The sequence below is a fragment of the Pelophylax lessonae genome (genome assembly GCF_965119305.1).
Source record: "Pelophylax lessonae genome assembly, chromosome: 1".
Taxonomy (NCBI): Eukaryota; Metazoa; Chordata; class Amphibia; order Anura; family Ranidae; genus Pelophylax; species Pelophylax lessonae.
Genome location: NC_138768.1, coordinates 889981026 through 889997954, shown reverse-complemented (window position 1 = coordinate 889997954; position 16929 = coordinate 889981026). Strand labels below are relative to the sequence as shown.

At 42.8% G+C, this 16929-nt stretch overlaps 2 protein-coding genes across 2 annotated transcripts in view; both read left to right on the top strand.

Annotated features, from left to right (window-relative positions):
* The window catches only part of LOC309549366 (uncharacterized protein), a gene marked incomplete at both ends in the record, with an annotated part of 51593 nt that extends 35113 nt beyond the window's left edge, over positions 1–16480 (top strand). Inside the window, one exon of the mRNA XM_082249584.1 lies at positions 15105–16480. Within this exon, the coding sequence (XP_082105710.1) occupies positions 15105–16480 (1376 nt within the window). The remainder of the gene's footprint in view (positions 1–15104) is intronic.
* LOC309550833 (uncharacterized protein) overlaps positions 1–16929 on the top strand; it is a gene marked incomplete at both ends in the record, with an annotated part of 112429 nt that overhangs the window by 61924 nt on the left and 33576 nt on the right. The window lies entirely within an intron of this gene.

Below are 16929 nucleotides of genomic sequence, written 5' to 3'. Positions count from 1 at the left end.
CCTTCGAAATGTTGGTGCTCCGCCACTGGCCGCAAGGCCCCTGTAGGTGCGAGGCCTTAGGCGACCGCTTAATTTGCATGGTGCCCTCCTGTTTTAAAACATGGTCAATGCATCTCATTGGTGTAAGTGCACTTCTATGTTCTGAATTGTAGGGGCATTGAGTATGGTGCTAGCATGATGAGAGGTTACTGCCTATTTGTGTCCATAAATAATATATAATGTTTTTCTTTTATTTTAGAAACCAGTGATGAGGATGTGGAGGCTCAGCCTTCTCAGGCCCACTGTAAGTAATGTGGATGTGCTGGTGTGTTGTGTATTAGGTCTAACTTGGAGGAATGATTGTTTGTTTTGTTTTCTTTTGTGGTTGATGTTGCTTCAGCAACAGAGGAGCCTCAGGCAGGGCCAAGTTATGTTGATCCGGGCCAGGAGGAGGAAGAGGCCAATTTTTCGGGGAATGACGAGGACCTGGGCTCTCCTCAAATGGGAAGTAAGTATTCTAAATGTGTTTGTGTGTTCAATGTGTCCTGGGAAATATAAGGGCTGTAATATATATATTTTGCCATTGGGGTTATGTAGCAGCTGACATTGAGGATGTTAGTTGTGGAGGACTGGGGAAGAGGGGCCGCTGCTTACCCAGTCCAATGTAACTACTACCTTCAATGTTTCCCAACTACTTTCTGTGTGCCTTTATCAAATAGCTTTGGTTCAAGGATTGTATTTGTGTCTTTGTGTTTCTAGGAGATACGACGCCATCCCCCCATGAAGGGACACCATCCCCCCATGAAGGGTCTCCCCCATCCTCCCCCACTCCAGGCTCCCCTGAACTAGTCTGTAAGTACCTAAAATTAGATTATCACATGAATTGTGTGTGCTAGGATGATGTGTATCTAGGATAATCTAAGTTGGAGTCAAAGCAAGTGTAGTTTTGCTATATGTGACAGGAAGGTTGGTCATGAAACACTCTTGCTTAACCTTCATGTTTAAAAGGTGGTTTTGGGGAGCATTACAGGACATGTTATCTTTTGTAAGTTATCTCAAGCCACCCTATTCTAAATTGGTGTTAGTTTCTCTACATTGGAAATGGTGTGCTTTGTACTTGTAAATTTTTTAGGGACATTGTAATTTAATCATGTCCTGATTTAGTCAACACTGAAAATGTGTGTTTATCAATCTTTCATAAAAACTCTTCCTCGGTAATGTACCACATTCCAGTTCACAATTTGTGTTCTTTTTGTGCAGTTTCTCCAGAGCCAGCAACGCCATCCACTTCGGGGGCCCAAAAAAAACCAGATGATGGTAAGTTGTGTGCTTTTGCAGTAATGTGTCTACTTAGTAAGTGGAGAAATGCTAACTGTGTATGTCCCCGCTCAGGCTTCAAGTTGTTCTAAAGGCAGCAGGTTCTTTATGTGAATGCATTCTATGCATTAGTATTCCAAGTGATAGGTGTGCATATTCCCCCTAAGACTTACTGGGACCATTTTCTTACTGTCCAAAATTTTGCACAAATACTTGTCTGGAACAGACTCCCCCTCCTCCTTAACTGAGGTGACAGCATGCCAATATTGCCTCCTGATGCTGTCACTCCTAATCATTGAGACCATCGGAAGGGAGGGGGGCAAGGCTGGCTCACAGCCTAGTGCCTGAACAGGCACAGGGTGCTTGGCTTCATCTCATGTGCCTCCATAGCATGCTGCCTGCTGTGGGGTCAACCAACAGGAGGGAGGTGCCTAGAGGTGTGTACAGGGGCCATGTAAAAAGGAGGATTGTTATTTCTCTCGTCCCCAAAAACCTAGAGAGTGTAAGTCTAACCTGATTAGTTTTCCTCAGCCCTCCAAAAATGATATGTTTCCAACACTTAGAACAGGCAGGGCTGAGGCACAAAAAACATCCGAAAAACACAATCAGCACAAAAGCAGGGAGTACGTATCCTTAACGCTACAAGCTTCACCCAGAAGAATGACGCTTGCACTGTACAAATCTGCATCACCACCATATCAAAGTCTAAATAAAACTTTCAGGGAAATGTGGAGGGGTAATGAGTGGGTGTTAGAGCGTTTTCTTGACTGCGTAACCTACAGTTAGCGTGATTAGATTTTTAGATAAATTTTTTCTTTTCTCTTAACACAGCTGGGATGGCGGAAAAACAAAAAGGGGAGCAGACACATCTACTCCGGCCAGAACTTGCCCTCTGAATTCCAAAGGGTAAGTCTCTACTATGTGTCAGGTTCAATCTATAGACAGTAAGAGGGAGAGAGAACGCTACACAAACTCTAATGGTGATAGAGATAAATGTGTGCACATGTATCGTGTTGACCAATTGAACCCAAAACACCTTACATTCTTCTAAATGTTTGCTTGTGTTGACATGAAGAAAAGCCTTTTACTTAGCTTTGGTGGAACTGCTACTAACATTCCAAGCCATCTTATGTAACCTTTTGAACAATTTGCTGTGAAAGTTTGAGTTTAAGGTTTACACCAGCAATTTAGCATATTTGCTTCAGAGTGTTGATAAAAGCCAACCAATAGACTCCTAAGCATATTTGTTGAGGCACATTAATTACAATCGTTGTTTGGATCATTTTGCATAAAACTATTTGTCATGTCTTTTTCTACCCAGGGCACACCCACCTCACCTACGAGGTCCTTTTGGATATTGTTACGTGGTGCATAGAGCGCATTTTAGTATTGGAAGACATTTATGGGGCGGATCCAGACCATGAGGAGCCATTCGTGAGGAATGTGACACCGTTAAAAAGATTGTAGTTTTTATTTTTAAATTTGTTTGGTTAATTTTACACAGAAATGTCACATTTCTCCATTTAAAAAAAAAAAAAAAAAAAAAAAGCAAAAAATTAAAAACCCTTGTTTTTGGGACCAAAAAAATTTACAAAAAAAAAAAAACCCTTGTTTTTGGGACCAAAAAAATTATAAAAAATTAAAAACCCTTGTTTTTGGGACCAAAAAAAAAATATAAAAAATTAAAAACCCTTGTTTTTGGGACCAAAAAAATTATAGAAAATTAAAAAGCCTTGTTTTTGGGACCAAAAAAATTATAAAAAATTAAAAACCCTTGTTTTTGGGACCAAAAAAATTATAAAAAATTAAAAACCCTTGTTTTTGGACCAAAAAAATTATAAAAAATTAAAAAGCCTTGTTTTTGGGACCAAAAAAATTATAAAAAATTAAAAACCCTTGTTTTTGGGACCAAAAAAATTATAAAAAATTAAAAACCCTTGTTTTTGGGACCAAAAAAATTATAAAAAATTAAAAAGCCTTGTTTTTGGGACCAAAAAAATTATAAAAAATTAAAAACCCTTGTTTTTGGGACCAAAATAATTTACAAAAAAAAAAAAAAACCCTTGTTTTTGGGACCAAAAAAATTATAAAAAATTAAAAACCCTTGTTTTTGGGACCAAAAAAACCAAAAATGTTTACAAAAAAGCCTTGTTGTTTTTGTCAATCAAAATAACCAAAAATGTTTACAAAAAAGCCTTGTTGTTTTTGTCAATCAAAATAACCAAAAAGGTTTACAAAAAAGCCTTGTTGTTTTTGGCAACCAAAAAAACCAAAAATGTTTACAAAAAAGCCTTGTTGTTTTTGTCAACCAAAATAACCAAAAAGGTTTACAAAAAAGCCTTGTTGTTTTTGGCAACCAAAAAAACCATAAATGTTTACAAAAAACACTTGTTTTTGTGAAAACCTAAAAAAACATTGTAAAACCAAAAAAAATGTTTATATAAATAAAATAAAAGTATGTTGCTCGTTGCAACACAAATGTTACATTGGCAATTTAGTTCATTCTATTATATATTTTAATATATTTTTTGTACGCTACAGTTGGTAGACACCCACATGTGTTATTAAAACGTTTATTTTATTACCAAAGTTTTCTTTTTGGTGTACACATCGAATGTCTTTTGTGTTGTATTTGTTTAGTCGAGTGGTGTGGTCTGTAATTGTTAGTATGTTGGCTTTGGTTTATGTTAGCCTTGAGACTTGTTTTGAAGCTACATTTGAAGGGAGACCTTTTCTTGGGTCATTATGTGAACATTGAGTTTTCTAAATTTACATGAAATCATATGTTTGGAGATAGAGAAGCACGTGTGTATAAATGCCTACATTAACCAGGGCCATTACTTGGCCACCAACACTCCTAAAAAACCAAAGAACAAACACAAACTAATCATTTTGCATAAAATTTTATTTCATCCCCCAAAAAAAACACTATAATAAATCATATTGTGCCACCCTCAAATTAAACAAAAAAATGGCCCTAAAAATTGGCCAATGTAACAATCATTAACAAAACTAACCCAAATAAAACAAAAAAAAAAAATTAAGTTGGTGGTGGTGGTGGTGGTGGTGGTGGTGGTGGTGCCTGAAGCAGTGTGGTGAGCACTGTTAAGGTTCCTGCCATCAAATGGTGGGCCAATAGTCCCATCTGGTCTGGGGTTAGCTGTAGAGTTCTGGTCAAGTGGCCCATTAGGATCAGATCTTGTGTGTGAGGCTGCTGATGATGCAGGGTGTTGAACCCTGGAAATGTCCCAGACTGAAGATATTGTGCCAATAGTCTCATCTGCTCTGTGCTCAGCCTAAGAATTTGGGGAACGTGTGCCATTACCATGAGATGGGATAGTTGCTGCCCCGAGGCTATTTGATGCTGCTGGTGGTGCAAGGGTTGTGAAGATGTGTGGGGAGTGGTGGTTGATTGGTTGTTGTGGTCCACGGTGCGGGGGGAAACGACATGTCGCATTGGTGACAAAAAAGGAGGACGGCCTGGGGAGGAGTGAAGTGATAAAGGTGTCGAGGGAATGTAGTCAGGTAGAAGGGGTATTGTGGAACCAGTGCGCATTGAGGTTGTGCAGGAGGATTGCTCATTGAGGGGTGTGGGAGTCCGAACGGAGTGTGAAGTGCTAGGAGTGGCTACAGGAGGAATTGTCCCATCCCCAGCTGCCTGACAAGTGGCCAACACTGGCATTACCCTCCCACTACCACAACCTGCAGTGGCAGGTGAGTGAGATGTTTGGGAGGGCTCTGCCAATGGGGCATCTTCAGATCCAAACAGGCATTGGCGTGTGGCCAGTACCTGAGTGTCAACACTTTGCCGATCCCGTTGATGCTGGTCTGCTAAACTTACCAAGCTGTTACGCATATCCTGTTGAACCTGTACCATTGTTGCTACAGATTCCTGTATGAGCCCGAGCAGACGTACTACCTCAGTAGATTGCTGAGTACGCCTCCTTAACTCATTTTGGATCCGATACTCATCAAGCAGCCTCTCGGCTACATCCAGCATAGATGGACGAGTTTGGGTAGGTGACAATCCCTCTGCATCTAAGGCTACCTGAAAGCAGAAGAAATAGACCAAATCATTATCAAACATCATGACTAAATATTTCAGATTAGTTTGACAAATTAACACCCCAAGCAGAACATTGAAAAGTTTGATGTGCTTCTAATAAGTACTTGTTCATTGTAAGATTATCCAAGCTAGCAACACTTCTGATAATGGGTACATATTATATTGGTATGACTAATATGACAAAGGCAAAAAAGATTCAACATGAAGGTGTTCCCAATTAACCCTGGTGTGGTAGGTTGTTTATGCTTTTGGTAAATCTGTTACTACACCAATGACTTTCTACATCTACGTATGTTGTCTAAAATCTTGCCATCAATCGGCTACAGGACAACCCAACCAAACGATACCCATGAATTTGGACCTGGAAAATCAAAGACTGGCCGGACTTTAAAGATCCTGGATGTTTTTGGAACATTAGTGCCACGCCAAATTATAACATAATTCCCTGATGTTCAAGATAGAACTGTTGTTGTGCTGGTGCATCGTCAGAATGTCATAGCACTAATTTAACACACACAATGTAAGCCACATCTAGCCCAAAATCATTACTACCATTGAAATGTTACATGTGCACCTTGTTCCCTTATATCACATACCACAGCACTGGATGCAGAATCGTCGCCAGCTCCTGATCCAACTCCAGCTGCTACGTCAAGAGGGGCCTGATGTTCTTTTAAAAAAAAAAAAAACATGTTTAGTACATAACCTTAGGCAGTAATGATTATGGCCAGATTGCCCTCCTAGCTTCAGGAATGAAGCATTGAGGCCAAACATTCAAAAGTGCTTTCCTGGGCTCATAGGACACTTGCTAAACCCTCCCAAAGGTTAAGAAGGCTTGGTCTGCCTACTAATGACGGCACCCATTAATGCTCACAACTGTGTTTTGCAGGGTAAACATCTAAAAGGCAACACTCTTTCATAAGAAAAAACATGTGTGTTCATGGGGTTAATAAGATTCCAAAAAACATTATTTGGCTAGACATACCAACAACTTCCTCCAGGCCTTGCTGCACTGGGTGTGTTCCCTGCTGCCGATCTTCTGTAAAGGACATAGCAATATGAGCTATCTTGGCAAAAAAAAAAAAAAACATCTACATTGTTTGGCACAGTATGATATTGGACCTACCAGGAGGAGGGTCAGCACTGATGTCAACACCTGTGAGTCCGTCTGGTTCGCCAAGCTGCATGGGCTGTGGAGGGGCTGAGATCCGTGCTACAGATGAACAAATTGCAGGTTGGGGAAAACAAAAAAAGGACAATTGGAAGGGCAAGTATCAAATTCTATTCATGTCACACATAGGATAGTAGTTAATCTATTCAAAACAACTCACACAATTGACATCCAAGATAATATCCTACCTCGGTGCAAAGCATCCGAATCTAAGTCCTCTCTGGGAAAGATGGTATCGGGTCCTATGATCTTCAAGAAAGGTAATTGATAATCCCAGAGAGAACTTCGTGCACGTTGATCCAGCCGACCTTGTCGGTCATAAAGACCCTCCGCAGCCCATGCAATTAGCTTCTTCCAAACAGACCCACAGATGTCGTTGACCTTCTTCCGCACACTGTCACGGTGGCGAGGTGCTTCACCCAGTGCATTTACAGCATCCCGGATTTCATCCCACAATCTGTTCTTCTCTGTTACTGAGTAAGCCGCGGCCCTGGTCCCATGTATCGCCTGATATCTGGCCATATAGGCCTGGACCAGGGCACAGCACTGATTGTGGGTGAAACGGGGAAGCCGGGATAATGTGGACAAGCTGACTCTGGTGGACGGACCCTCTCCAGGACTACTGTCAGAAGAGCCAGCTTGTCCACTTGGTGTGTTACCACCTCCCCCGGCTTCCTCCTCCGGGATGGGGATGGTGGACTCCCTCATGGATACAGCTGGAGCCTCCCTCACACCAGAGCCAGACGATCTGCCCACCCTGCCCCCCCTGGCCACCCTGCCCCCCCTGGCCACCCTGCCCCCGCTGGCCACCATGGCCACCCTGGCCACCCTGGCCACCCTGCCCCTTCTCCTCAGCCTTCCAGTGGGTGGGGCCATGGGAGCACGAGGTGGGCAGAGAATCTGGCTGTCCAGCAGCAGCAAAGAGCCCCAAACTCCTAAATCTGAAATGACAAAAGATAAAACAGAAAAAAACATGATTTGCAGATTGCTCTTCATATACAGTATAATTAGTGAACAGTTACAGAACACACTTACCTAATGGCACAAACAGACTTGGTGGTGGTGGTGGTGGTAGTGGGCAAAGAGCAGAAGAGGCTGCAAAGAAATGGAAAAAAAACACATAAGAAAACGCATATGGGTACAAATCACACGAGGCCCTCCAAACACTTACCTAATGGCACAAACAGACTTGGTGGTGGTGGTAGTGGTAGTGGGCAAAGAGCAGAAGAGGCTGCAAAGAAATGGAAAAAAAACACATAAGAAAACGCATATGGGTACAAATCACACGAGGCCCTCCAAACACTTACCTAATGGCACAAACAGACTTGGTGGTGGTGGTGGTGGTAGTGGGCAAAGAGCAGAAGAGGCTGCAAAGAAATGGAAAAAAAACACATAAGAAAACGCATATGGGTACAAATCACACGAGGCCCTCCAAACACTTACCTAATGGCACAAACAGACTTGGTGGTGGTGGTGGTGGTAGTGGGCAAAGAGCAGAAGAGGCTGCAAAGAAATGGAAAAAAAACACATAAGAAAACGCATATGGGTACAAATCACACGAGGCCCTCCAAACACTTACATAATGGCACAAACAGACTTGGTGGTGGTGGTGGTGGTAGTGGGCAAAGAGCAGAAGAGGCTGCAAAGAAATGGAAAAAAACACATAAGAAAACGCATATGGGTACAAATCACACGAGGCCCTCCAAACACTTACCTAATGGCACCAACACGGTGGTGGTGGTGGTGGTGGTGGTGGTGGTGGTGGGCAAAGAGCAGAAGAGGCTGCAAAGAAATGGAAAAAAAACACATAAGAAAACGCATATGGGTACAAATCACACGAGGCCCTCCAAACACTTACCTAATGGCACAAACAGACTTGGTGGTGGTGGTGGTGGTAGTGGGCAAAGAGCAGAAGAGGCTGCAAAGAAATGGAAAAAAAACACATAAGAAAACGCATATGGGTACAAATCACACGAGGCCCTCCAAACACTTACCTAATGGCACAAACAGACTTGGTGGTGGTGGTGGTGGTAGTGGGCAAAGAGCAGAAGAGGCTGCAAAGAAATGGAAAAAAAACACATAAGAAAACGCATATGGGTACAAATCACACGAGGCCCTCCAAACACTTACCTAATGGCACAAACAGACTTGGTGGTGGTGGTGGTGGTAGTGGGCAAAGAGCAGAAGAGGCTGCAAAGAAATGGGAAAAAAACACATAAGAAAACGCATATGGGTACAAATCACACGAGGCCCTCCAAACACTTACCTAATGGCACCAACACGGTGGTGGTGGTGGGCAAAGAGCAGAAGAGGCTGCAAAGAAATGGAAAAAAAACACATAAGAAAACGCATATGGGTACAAATCACACGAGGCCCTCCAAACACTTACCTAATGGCACAAACAGACTTGGTGGTGGTGGTGGTGGTAGTGGGCAAAGAGCAGAAGAGGCTGCAAAGAAATGGAAAAAAAACACATAAGAAAACGCATATGGGTACAAATCACACGAGGCCCTCCAAACACTTACCTAATGGCACAAACAGACTTGGTGGTGGTGGTGGTGGTAGTGGGCAAAGAGCAGAAGAGGCTGCAAAGAAATGGAAAAAAAAACATAAGAAAACGCATATGGGTACAAATCACACGAGGCCCTCCAAACACTTACCTAATGGCACCAACACGGTGGTGGTGGTGGTGGTGGTGGTGGTGGTGGTGGCCAAAAAAAGCAGAAGAGGCTGCAAAGAAATGGAAAAAAAACACATAAGAAAACGCATATGGGTACAAATCACACGAGGCCCTCCAAACACTTACCTAATGGCACAAACAGACTTGGTGGAGGGGGGGGGGTGGTGTAATCCTTTATAGGCAAAAGGAGGCTGCAAACATTAAACATACATGAGAAATCGCATGACCTACATACGTGCACATAATAAATTACAGTTATCAGGAAAGCAAAAATGGTGTCTTTGGAAGCTGGGAAGGTAAGGGGGCAGGTTTAGATGCCAAATCTAGACTGCACACCTTTAACAAACATGAGAAAACACATGTCCAAACCACATACACATGGGGCCAACTGCCAATGATTAAAAGACACTTAAGGGGTTCCCAAGCTATTGTGGGTTGGAGGGGATTCACCATAGACAACTTAAGCACACCCAAGATAAGTACAAATTATCTCCTTCCTTTTTTTTGGGGAGAGAGAGAGATACAATTGTCTTACCTCCAGATAATGTAGGTTGTGGGTCACAGGGTCTTGCTAGCACATAAGAAACATCGATTTAGAACATCCAGCAGCCATATTGGCCATGTGCTCCTTTTATAGCTGGCTCACAGGTGTGATAATTAGCGGCCGTTTCTATATATATGTGCGCATTCGCGAATTTGCGCGTTCAAAATGGAGGACGATATCCCAGACGCATTAGATGGTGCAATGTTGGCATTCATCGGTGCCTTGTTTGAGGAGGCCCTAGCACAGGAGGCAGCAGAAGGTGGGGAAGCTGCAGCAGCAGCAGCAGCAGCACCTCCAGCAGCACCTCCAGTCCGTGTGCCCTTACCTCGCCAGCCACGCATTTTTGCTCCAAGGATCTATTTGGACAAGCTGCGGGATTCTGATGTCAGGAGAAAATTCCGGCTCAAGCGAGGAACTATTCTCCACCTCTACCAGCTCATAGCAGACAAAATTGACCCGGACACACAGCGCGGCCATGCGGTGCCCGGCATGGCCAGATTGCTGGCCACTTTGTATATTTTAGGGCGTGGCAGCTTCCAAGCCACTTCGGGAAGTATCATGGGCATTAGCCAGCCCACAGTTTCAAGGGTGTTCATGTTGGTCATTAATGCCCTAGTCGATATAGTGCCCAATTTTATCCACTGGCCACAGAATGAAAATGAGTGGAATGAAGTCAAGTTGGGTTTCTACCTGCGGGCACACATGCCGCAAATACTAGGGGCAATCGATGGCACCCACATAGCCATTAGGCCACCAAGGAGCCACGAAAGTGAGTACCGGAACCGCAAGCAGTACCACTCCCTGAACGTCCAATTAGTTTGCGACGCCAAACAGCGCATCATGAGTGTCAACACTGGTCACCCAGGGTCGTGCCATGATTCCAGTATGTTAAGAACCAGTACTCTGTACGAGGCGTTTGAAAGTGGCCAAATGCCCCAAGGGTGGCTTATTGGTAAAGTATTTTGTCTTAACAACATAAACTGTAAGATTACATAGACATAGGAATAAACTACATCGGTGTACACCCTGATTTAAGCAAAGCCTACCTAAAATGGATGTGTTAGGAGTTGGCAGGCTGTTCACACACAACCAGATCAGCAGCTTAGCAGCTCACAAAAGAAAGATTTCCAAAGTTGTCTTTGAGTCCAATGAAGGTGGTTAACCAATGTGTAAATGGTGTCCTCTAGCCACCCAAAGAAAACCTACAAATGATTCCAATGGTATTGCCATATCCCCAAAGTACTTTGCATAAGTGAGTCAATATTGGTTTCCTCACTCTAGTTGCAGATATATTCCAGAAGTAATACCTAGGCTAATGTAATAGGAACAAAATAGGGGCCAAGTTGGAACTTGCAAGAGAAACCCACCACTTTGTGTGTCCTTTTTCCCATTTGTATTAGTGATTTAGGCAGTTAGACAGAGTTGAGATGTTTCATATGAGTTTTTGCAAACAGACGAGCAGGTTGTTTAGTCAAATGCCTAATTGTCTCCCATTTTGAGGAGTCATCTAAAGTCACATGATATGAAGAACTAATGTATATTTATCTTATTTTTCAGGGGATGCTGGTTACCCGCAGCTGACGTGGCTGATGGCTCCAATCAGGTACCCCCAGGGCCGAGCAGAAACAAATTACAACAGGGCCTTGCGGAGAAGCCGGAGTATCATCGAGTTGACCATAGGTCTTCTCAAATCCCGGTTTCTCTGCTTGGCCCGGCCTGGGGGTGAAATCCTGTACTCTCCTACAAAGGCTTCCAAGATCATCCTGGCGTGCTGCGTGTTGCACAACATGTGCGTTGCCCGGGATGAATCTTGGGAGCTGACGGAGGAGAGGGAGCCAGAGGTCCGTCAGCCGGCGGCCCCCAGGCGGCGGAGCACCGCTGCAGGTTTTGCCACCCGGAATACCCTGGTTGCTAGCCACTTTACATGTAAGTACTGTAACCGGTCAAGATAGGGCATGTGTATTAATTAGCTAGTTAGCAGAGGTGCCACTCACAGGGAGACAGAGGGTCATTATCATCTGCCAATGATACTTGCCATTGTAGATAAAGTGTAGTCAACATTGGTAAAATTGTGTTACTTGAGCAAAAACATGCACCTCTAACCATAAACATGTTGGTTTTTGTGAATAGTGTAAAGGGCTGAGAAGAGCTGGCAGGTGTTTATTTGTGTCTATGCCACCTGTGTAGTTATTGATAACATGAACGGCTGCTTGGTATCTTATGGTGTTGTAATTTTCCAGAACGTGAACATCTTGGAATCATGGCATGTACCATGAGAAGCCTGTGGTGATGGGCTGTCTGGCGTCACACAGGTGTGTATTCAAATGTTTACATTAATGATTTCTGGTTTGTGTAAGTTGGCATAAAATGTGTTATTTCACTCGTGATGTGGAAATGAAATGAAGTTCAGAATGAAGCAAACAGGCATTAAGATGTGATTTTCATAATGAAATGTCTTATCGTTTGTTTTATTTTTCCAGGAGTGGTACTGCTTGCGGGTGTAGGTGGTAGAAACCCACCTTGATGGACTCCACTCATCTTCTTTTGTGGTCAGTGGATATTTGGTAAGGCACATGGCCAAAAGCAGCATCGATGACCAACATGAACACCCTGGAACTTCCAAAGTGGCTTGGAAGCTGACCAGCAACCTTGCCATGCCTGTCCCCTATGAGCTGGTAGAGGTGCAGAATGGATTCTGAACTCTGCATGAAGTTGTGGAAGACATCAGAATCCCGTAGCCATGGAGCAAAGATCGTGGTCTGGCGCTGTAAAGGCACACGGACTGGAGAGTGACAATATTATTTTGCTGCATCCCTCCTTATGCTGTCATTCTCAAATAAATAAAGACTTTAGAATTGAACATGTGTTTTTTTGTTTTGTGTGGGTGCCTACAGACAAAAGGGCCATCCACTCTGTAAGATTTAGAGAAGACTTTATCCTTCAGATTGACATTTTCTATGTAGTGCAAGGGCCTGCCTGATTGCATCCAAATTGAAAGTGTTGAGGTTTGACCTTATATTATATGGTTTGGTTAAGTCTACAGGAAAAAGTCTAGACAAATTGTTAGTGTATGGGCCATTAAGCTGCCAAGGCCGGAGTTTTGCACTTTGCATGCTGCTTGTACTGGTGATGTGAGGGGTTGTAATGTAGAGTAGGGATGTGACAGTGTTGTGTTGAGGTGTGAGGCAAATGTAGTGTTGGACTATGAGGGTCTGTGTTGTTGAAATATGGAGAGAGTCCAATATCAGACACCTATGTTTATTGGTCAAGAAATTGTAAGAACCATGGTAAATATGTAAAGAATTGCATCTCGAGAAAACTAGGACCACACTCATAAAATCAAAATTGTGTTGTTTCCATTGATGTGCTTGAAATTTGGGTAGGACACCCCCCCCCCCCCCCAAATTGAAGATAGTTAAAAAAAACTGTTAAAAAAATGAGAGTGAAAAGAGATCCCAAGTGTAGTGATGTGATTTGAACCCATGACGTTGTTAACTGCAGTGAAGTTGCAAAGCACTTAGCTATTGTGCAGAATAAAGCTGTATGGTGGAAAAAAAGGAGTGCGTTAAGGCTAAAAAGCACATATAGCTAAAGAACTAAACATTGTATGGAATCTGGGAAGAAGACCATGGTAAAATTGTGAGGTTTCATCTTGCCCTGAAGTAGGGTAGGGGTTTGGTCACTTGCCTTTGGTACTTTCAATCATAAGATCGATTGGACACACAGACAAGATCATAAAACCACTTAAAATGCTGTAAGCTTGCAAGCGCTTCTGAGTGTAACATTATTTAGCAATATATATGATGTAATCCGTTACATTTTAGCAATATAAAGAAAAATAGAAAATAAAAAAGTTAGGTGGAGATGGTAAGCCTCGAACCTACAGCAGAGGGAGATGAATTACAGACGTGATGTGTGCACTAATCCACTAGCCCACAACACTATGTGAAACTGCTATAAGCACGAAGACATAAGTTTGCGAATTGGCGAAGCCGCGATCGTAAGTGAATACCGCTGACGGCGAAATTCATTATTGCTGTTTCACTAGCCAATTCGCCGCAGCGCCAGTTAATTGATTTGAACGCGGCGAAACTGAAACACGTCATAGATGTTTGAAGCTGCAGTTTCTTTAAATCCGGCCGAATATATCTAGACAGCCATAGAGGGAGCAGAGGATGTTTTTGTAGATGGTTCCTGGTTGTGGAGCTGAAAGTCAGGCCAAAAGATCACACATTATTAGAGCTACAAACGCATGCTACAGAACAGGTTTAAGGAATTAGGTGATGGTTTAGAAAAAGTTGAGAATGGCCTTTTTCTAAAAGAGGGGAGATCTTGTATCCCCGCAGCTAGCGCCCCACTGTCTATTGCCTAGTATGATGGAATAGGACACAGGGGGTGGGAAAGAACATATGAAGTATTACTGAAGTTTTTTTTGCTTTTGCATTTACAGGCCTAAATTTGTGAAAGCATATGTTGCTAGGTGCATCACCTGTATTAGGAACAACACAAACAAACACATAAGGCCAAATATGAACATCTAGAAATAGATTTCACACATAAGCCCAACACAGGGTAGAAACAAGAGTTAATAGTGGACATGTTTAGCAGATGAGTGGAAGCTTTTAGGGCCACAAAAGGGAGATGCCCACACGGTGGCACGCATTCTCAGTCAGGAGATTATTCCTGGATGGGGATGCCTGCTTTGAATTAGTTCTAATAATGGTTCAGCTTTAATATTAAAAAGAATGCCAGGAACTAGTTAAAATCCTGAAAATAGATTGTCATCCACAGAGTTCAGGTACAGTGGAAAGGATAAATAGGACAATCAAAGACGACTTGAGAAAAAGTAATTGGAATTTTGAATCAAGTGGAACGAAAAAGTTGCTCGCACCTTTCTTTTCTTTTCACAGGTATCAACCCATCACTTGAAGGAAGGAGATGAAGTAGCATCACAAGACCAAGGCTGGATTTCGTTTTGGACCAAAAGACAAAGGTAGTCGCAGTGACCAGAATCGCTGTCCTTGTGGAGAACCAACAAGCCTGGATCCATGCTACTCGAGTAAAATTGGTGAAGGAGGCTCCACCCCCAGAAGCAAGTCCAGATCCAGACCCAAGAGAGGTACTAACGGGGGCGGACAGCCCTGACCTTGAACAGGAAGGTCCAGAAGCAAGAGAGGTACTAACGGGAGTGGACGACTCTGACCTTCGAACAGGATAGTCAAGAAAAGGGGGTTTTTCAGAGGCATGCGGCCCTGACCCTGTAGAAAAATGACATTCCTAATAGCACCAGATTCTGGAAAACTTTGGCTACTTATAGGACTCGTATCATTTTCAGTCTTCTCTGTAGTATGGGTTACCACTAACTGTATTTATCATCCAGAAGACCTGGTAGGGCTACAGGCCATTTGCGGAGCTTCCAACACTCCAATACAGAGTAATGCACATAGACAAAAGAGAGATGAAAGCTCAAAAAGCCTTACAGATAAAATGTCATTGTTGCAATTTAAATATGCATATGCCCAGAAGTCCGGATATGAAAAATGTTGGATATGTAGTAAACTCCATCCTAGCACCGCTAGAATCCCCCTAATAGCGATACCTTTAAACTTCACCCCTTTCCTAAATGGTACACCTCCTGTTGTCCTCACCAATGTCACGAGAACACTCTCAAATGATACCCTCACTTTCCAAATTATTGGTAGGAGTCATTCCCCAGACTGGTGTTTTGGGTTGGGAAACTCCACCAAGGGAGCTGAAGTGTGCCGGCAAACTAAGATTAATTTCTCAATGACCTCGATGGACAGCTCCTTCTGGCACACCTCAGAACCAGCCCTAAACGCCACTCTAATGAACTTTCTTAACTCCAGTTCCACTTCCTCTTCCCCAATAGGACAGTTGTTGTCAAATTTAGCTTGGTCCAGTTATGATGACCAATTAATGGCACTACTTCACAAACGTCCCCTAGCTTTGGGAAACAGTACTTATATTTGTTGTGGAAAGATTTGTCACCCTTGGATCCCCATTGAACCCCAAGGATGGTGTTACCTCGCATCCCTAGTTCCCATCATGGGTGTAGTGGGAGACAACAAAGGAGGACATCTCCTCGAAGCTAGTATGTATCCTAGGTACCCCCTCAAACACCGCAATAAAAGGGAATTATTCCTTGAAAAGGATATGGTATGGGCCTGGTTCCCCTCATGGACCGGATGGGGAATAGACATGATGAAAAGGTTGAATAATTACTCTAAAATTCTCGGTGACATCCTAGATAAGAACTCAGGGGACATTACCAAATTAAATATAGAAGTGAGGGCAATTAAGAAACAACTTGAGCTCCATGACCTGGCCATAGAAAGCATGAGTGCTGCTCTTACTGGGTTATGTGAAGTTACGGAGGATTATGAATGTTGCACATGGATACGCAATACATCTGTTGAGATACCCGATTATTATGATATTATTGCACAGCACCGGAAAGAAGTAGACAAGCTGCAACAGGAAGCTAGGAATATTGCTAAGACATGGAGTCCTTTTAGTAGTGGGAATTTTGAATTTGGAGGAATATCCTCATGGTTGAAAAATATCGCTATGACTGTTATAATGGTTTTGCTTTTTTTATTATTCCTATATGCATGCTTCAAACTTGTAATGTGTATTGTTGCTAGAGTTTCCCGACCAAAAGTGAAAAATGTCTCTATGCTATCCCACCAAGTCCCAGGCTAGCAGACCCCCTCGACTAATAACCCTAAAGAATATACTGAGTACGTTAAGAGGTATAAACAGAAAGGAAAAAAGAACCTTATTGTTTAAAGGATGATATATGATCTGGTCTTTCAAACAGCAGGGATATAGAAAATTAATCTGCCAGTCGTGGTACTATATTCCTAGGAGGCTTAGGACCCCTGATAATATCCCTAAGAATTATATATTCCAATGACATACAGGGTGAAAAGGGAAAATCAATTAAGGGGTTAATGATTTTAAGAGGGGATTGTGGGAGATGGGGAGATATCAAATTCTATGTGTCCTCCATTTTGTATGTTCCTACTCCATTTTTCTATTCATCTTAGTTATACAAGCTATGTAAGTACAGTGGAACCTTGGTTTACGAGTATAATTGGTTCCAGCAGCTTGCTTGTAATCCAAAACACTCGTATATCAAAGCAAGTTTT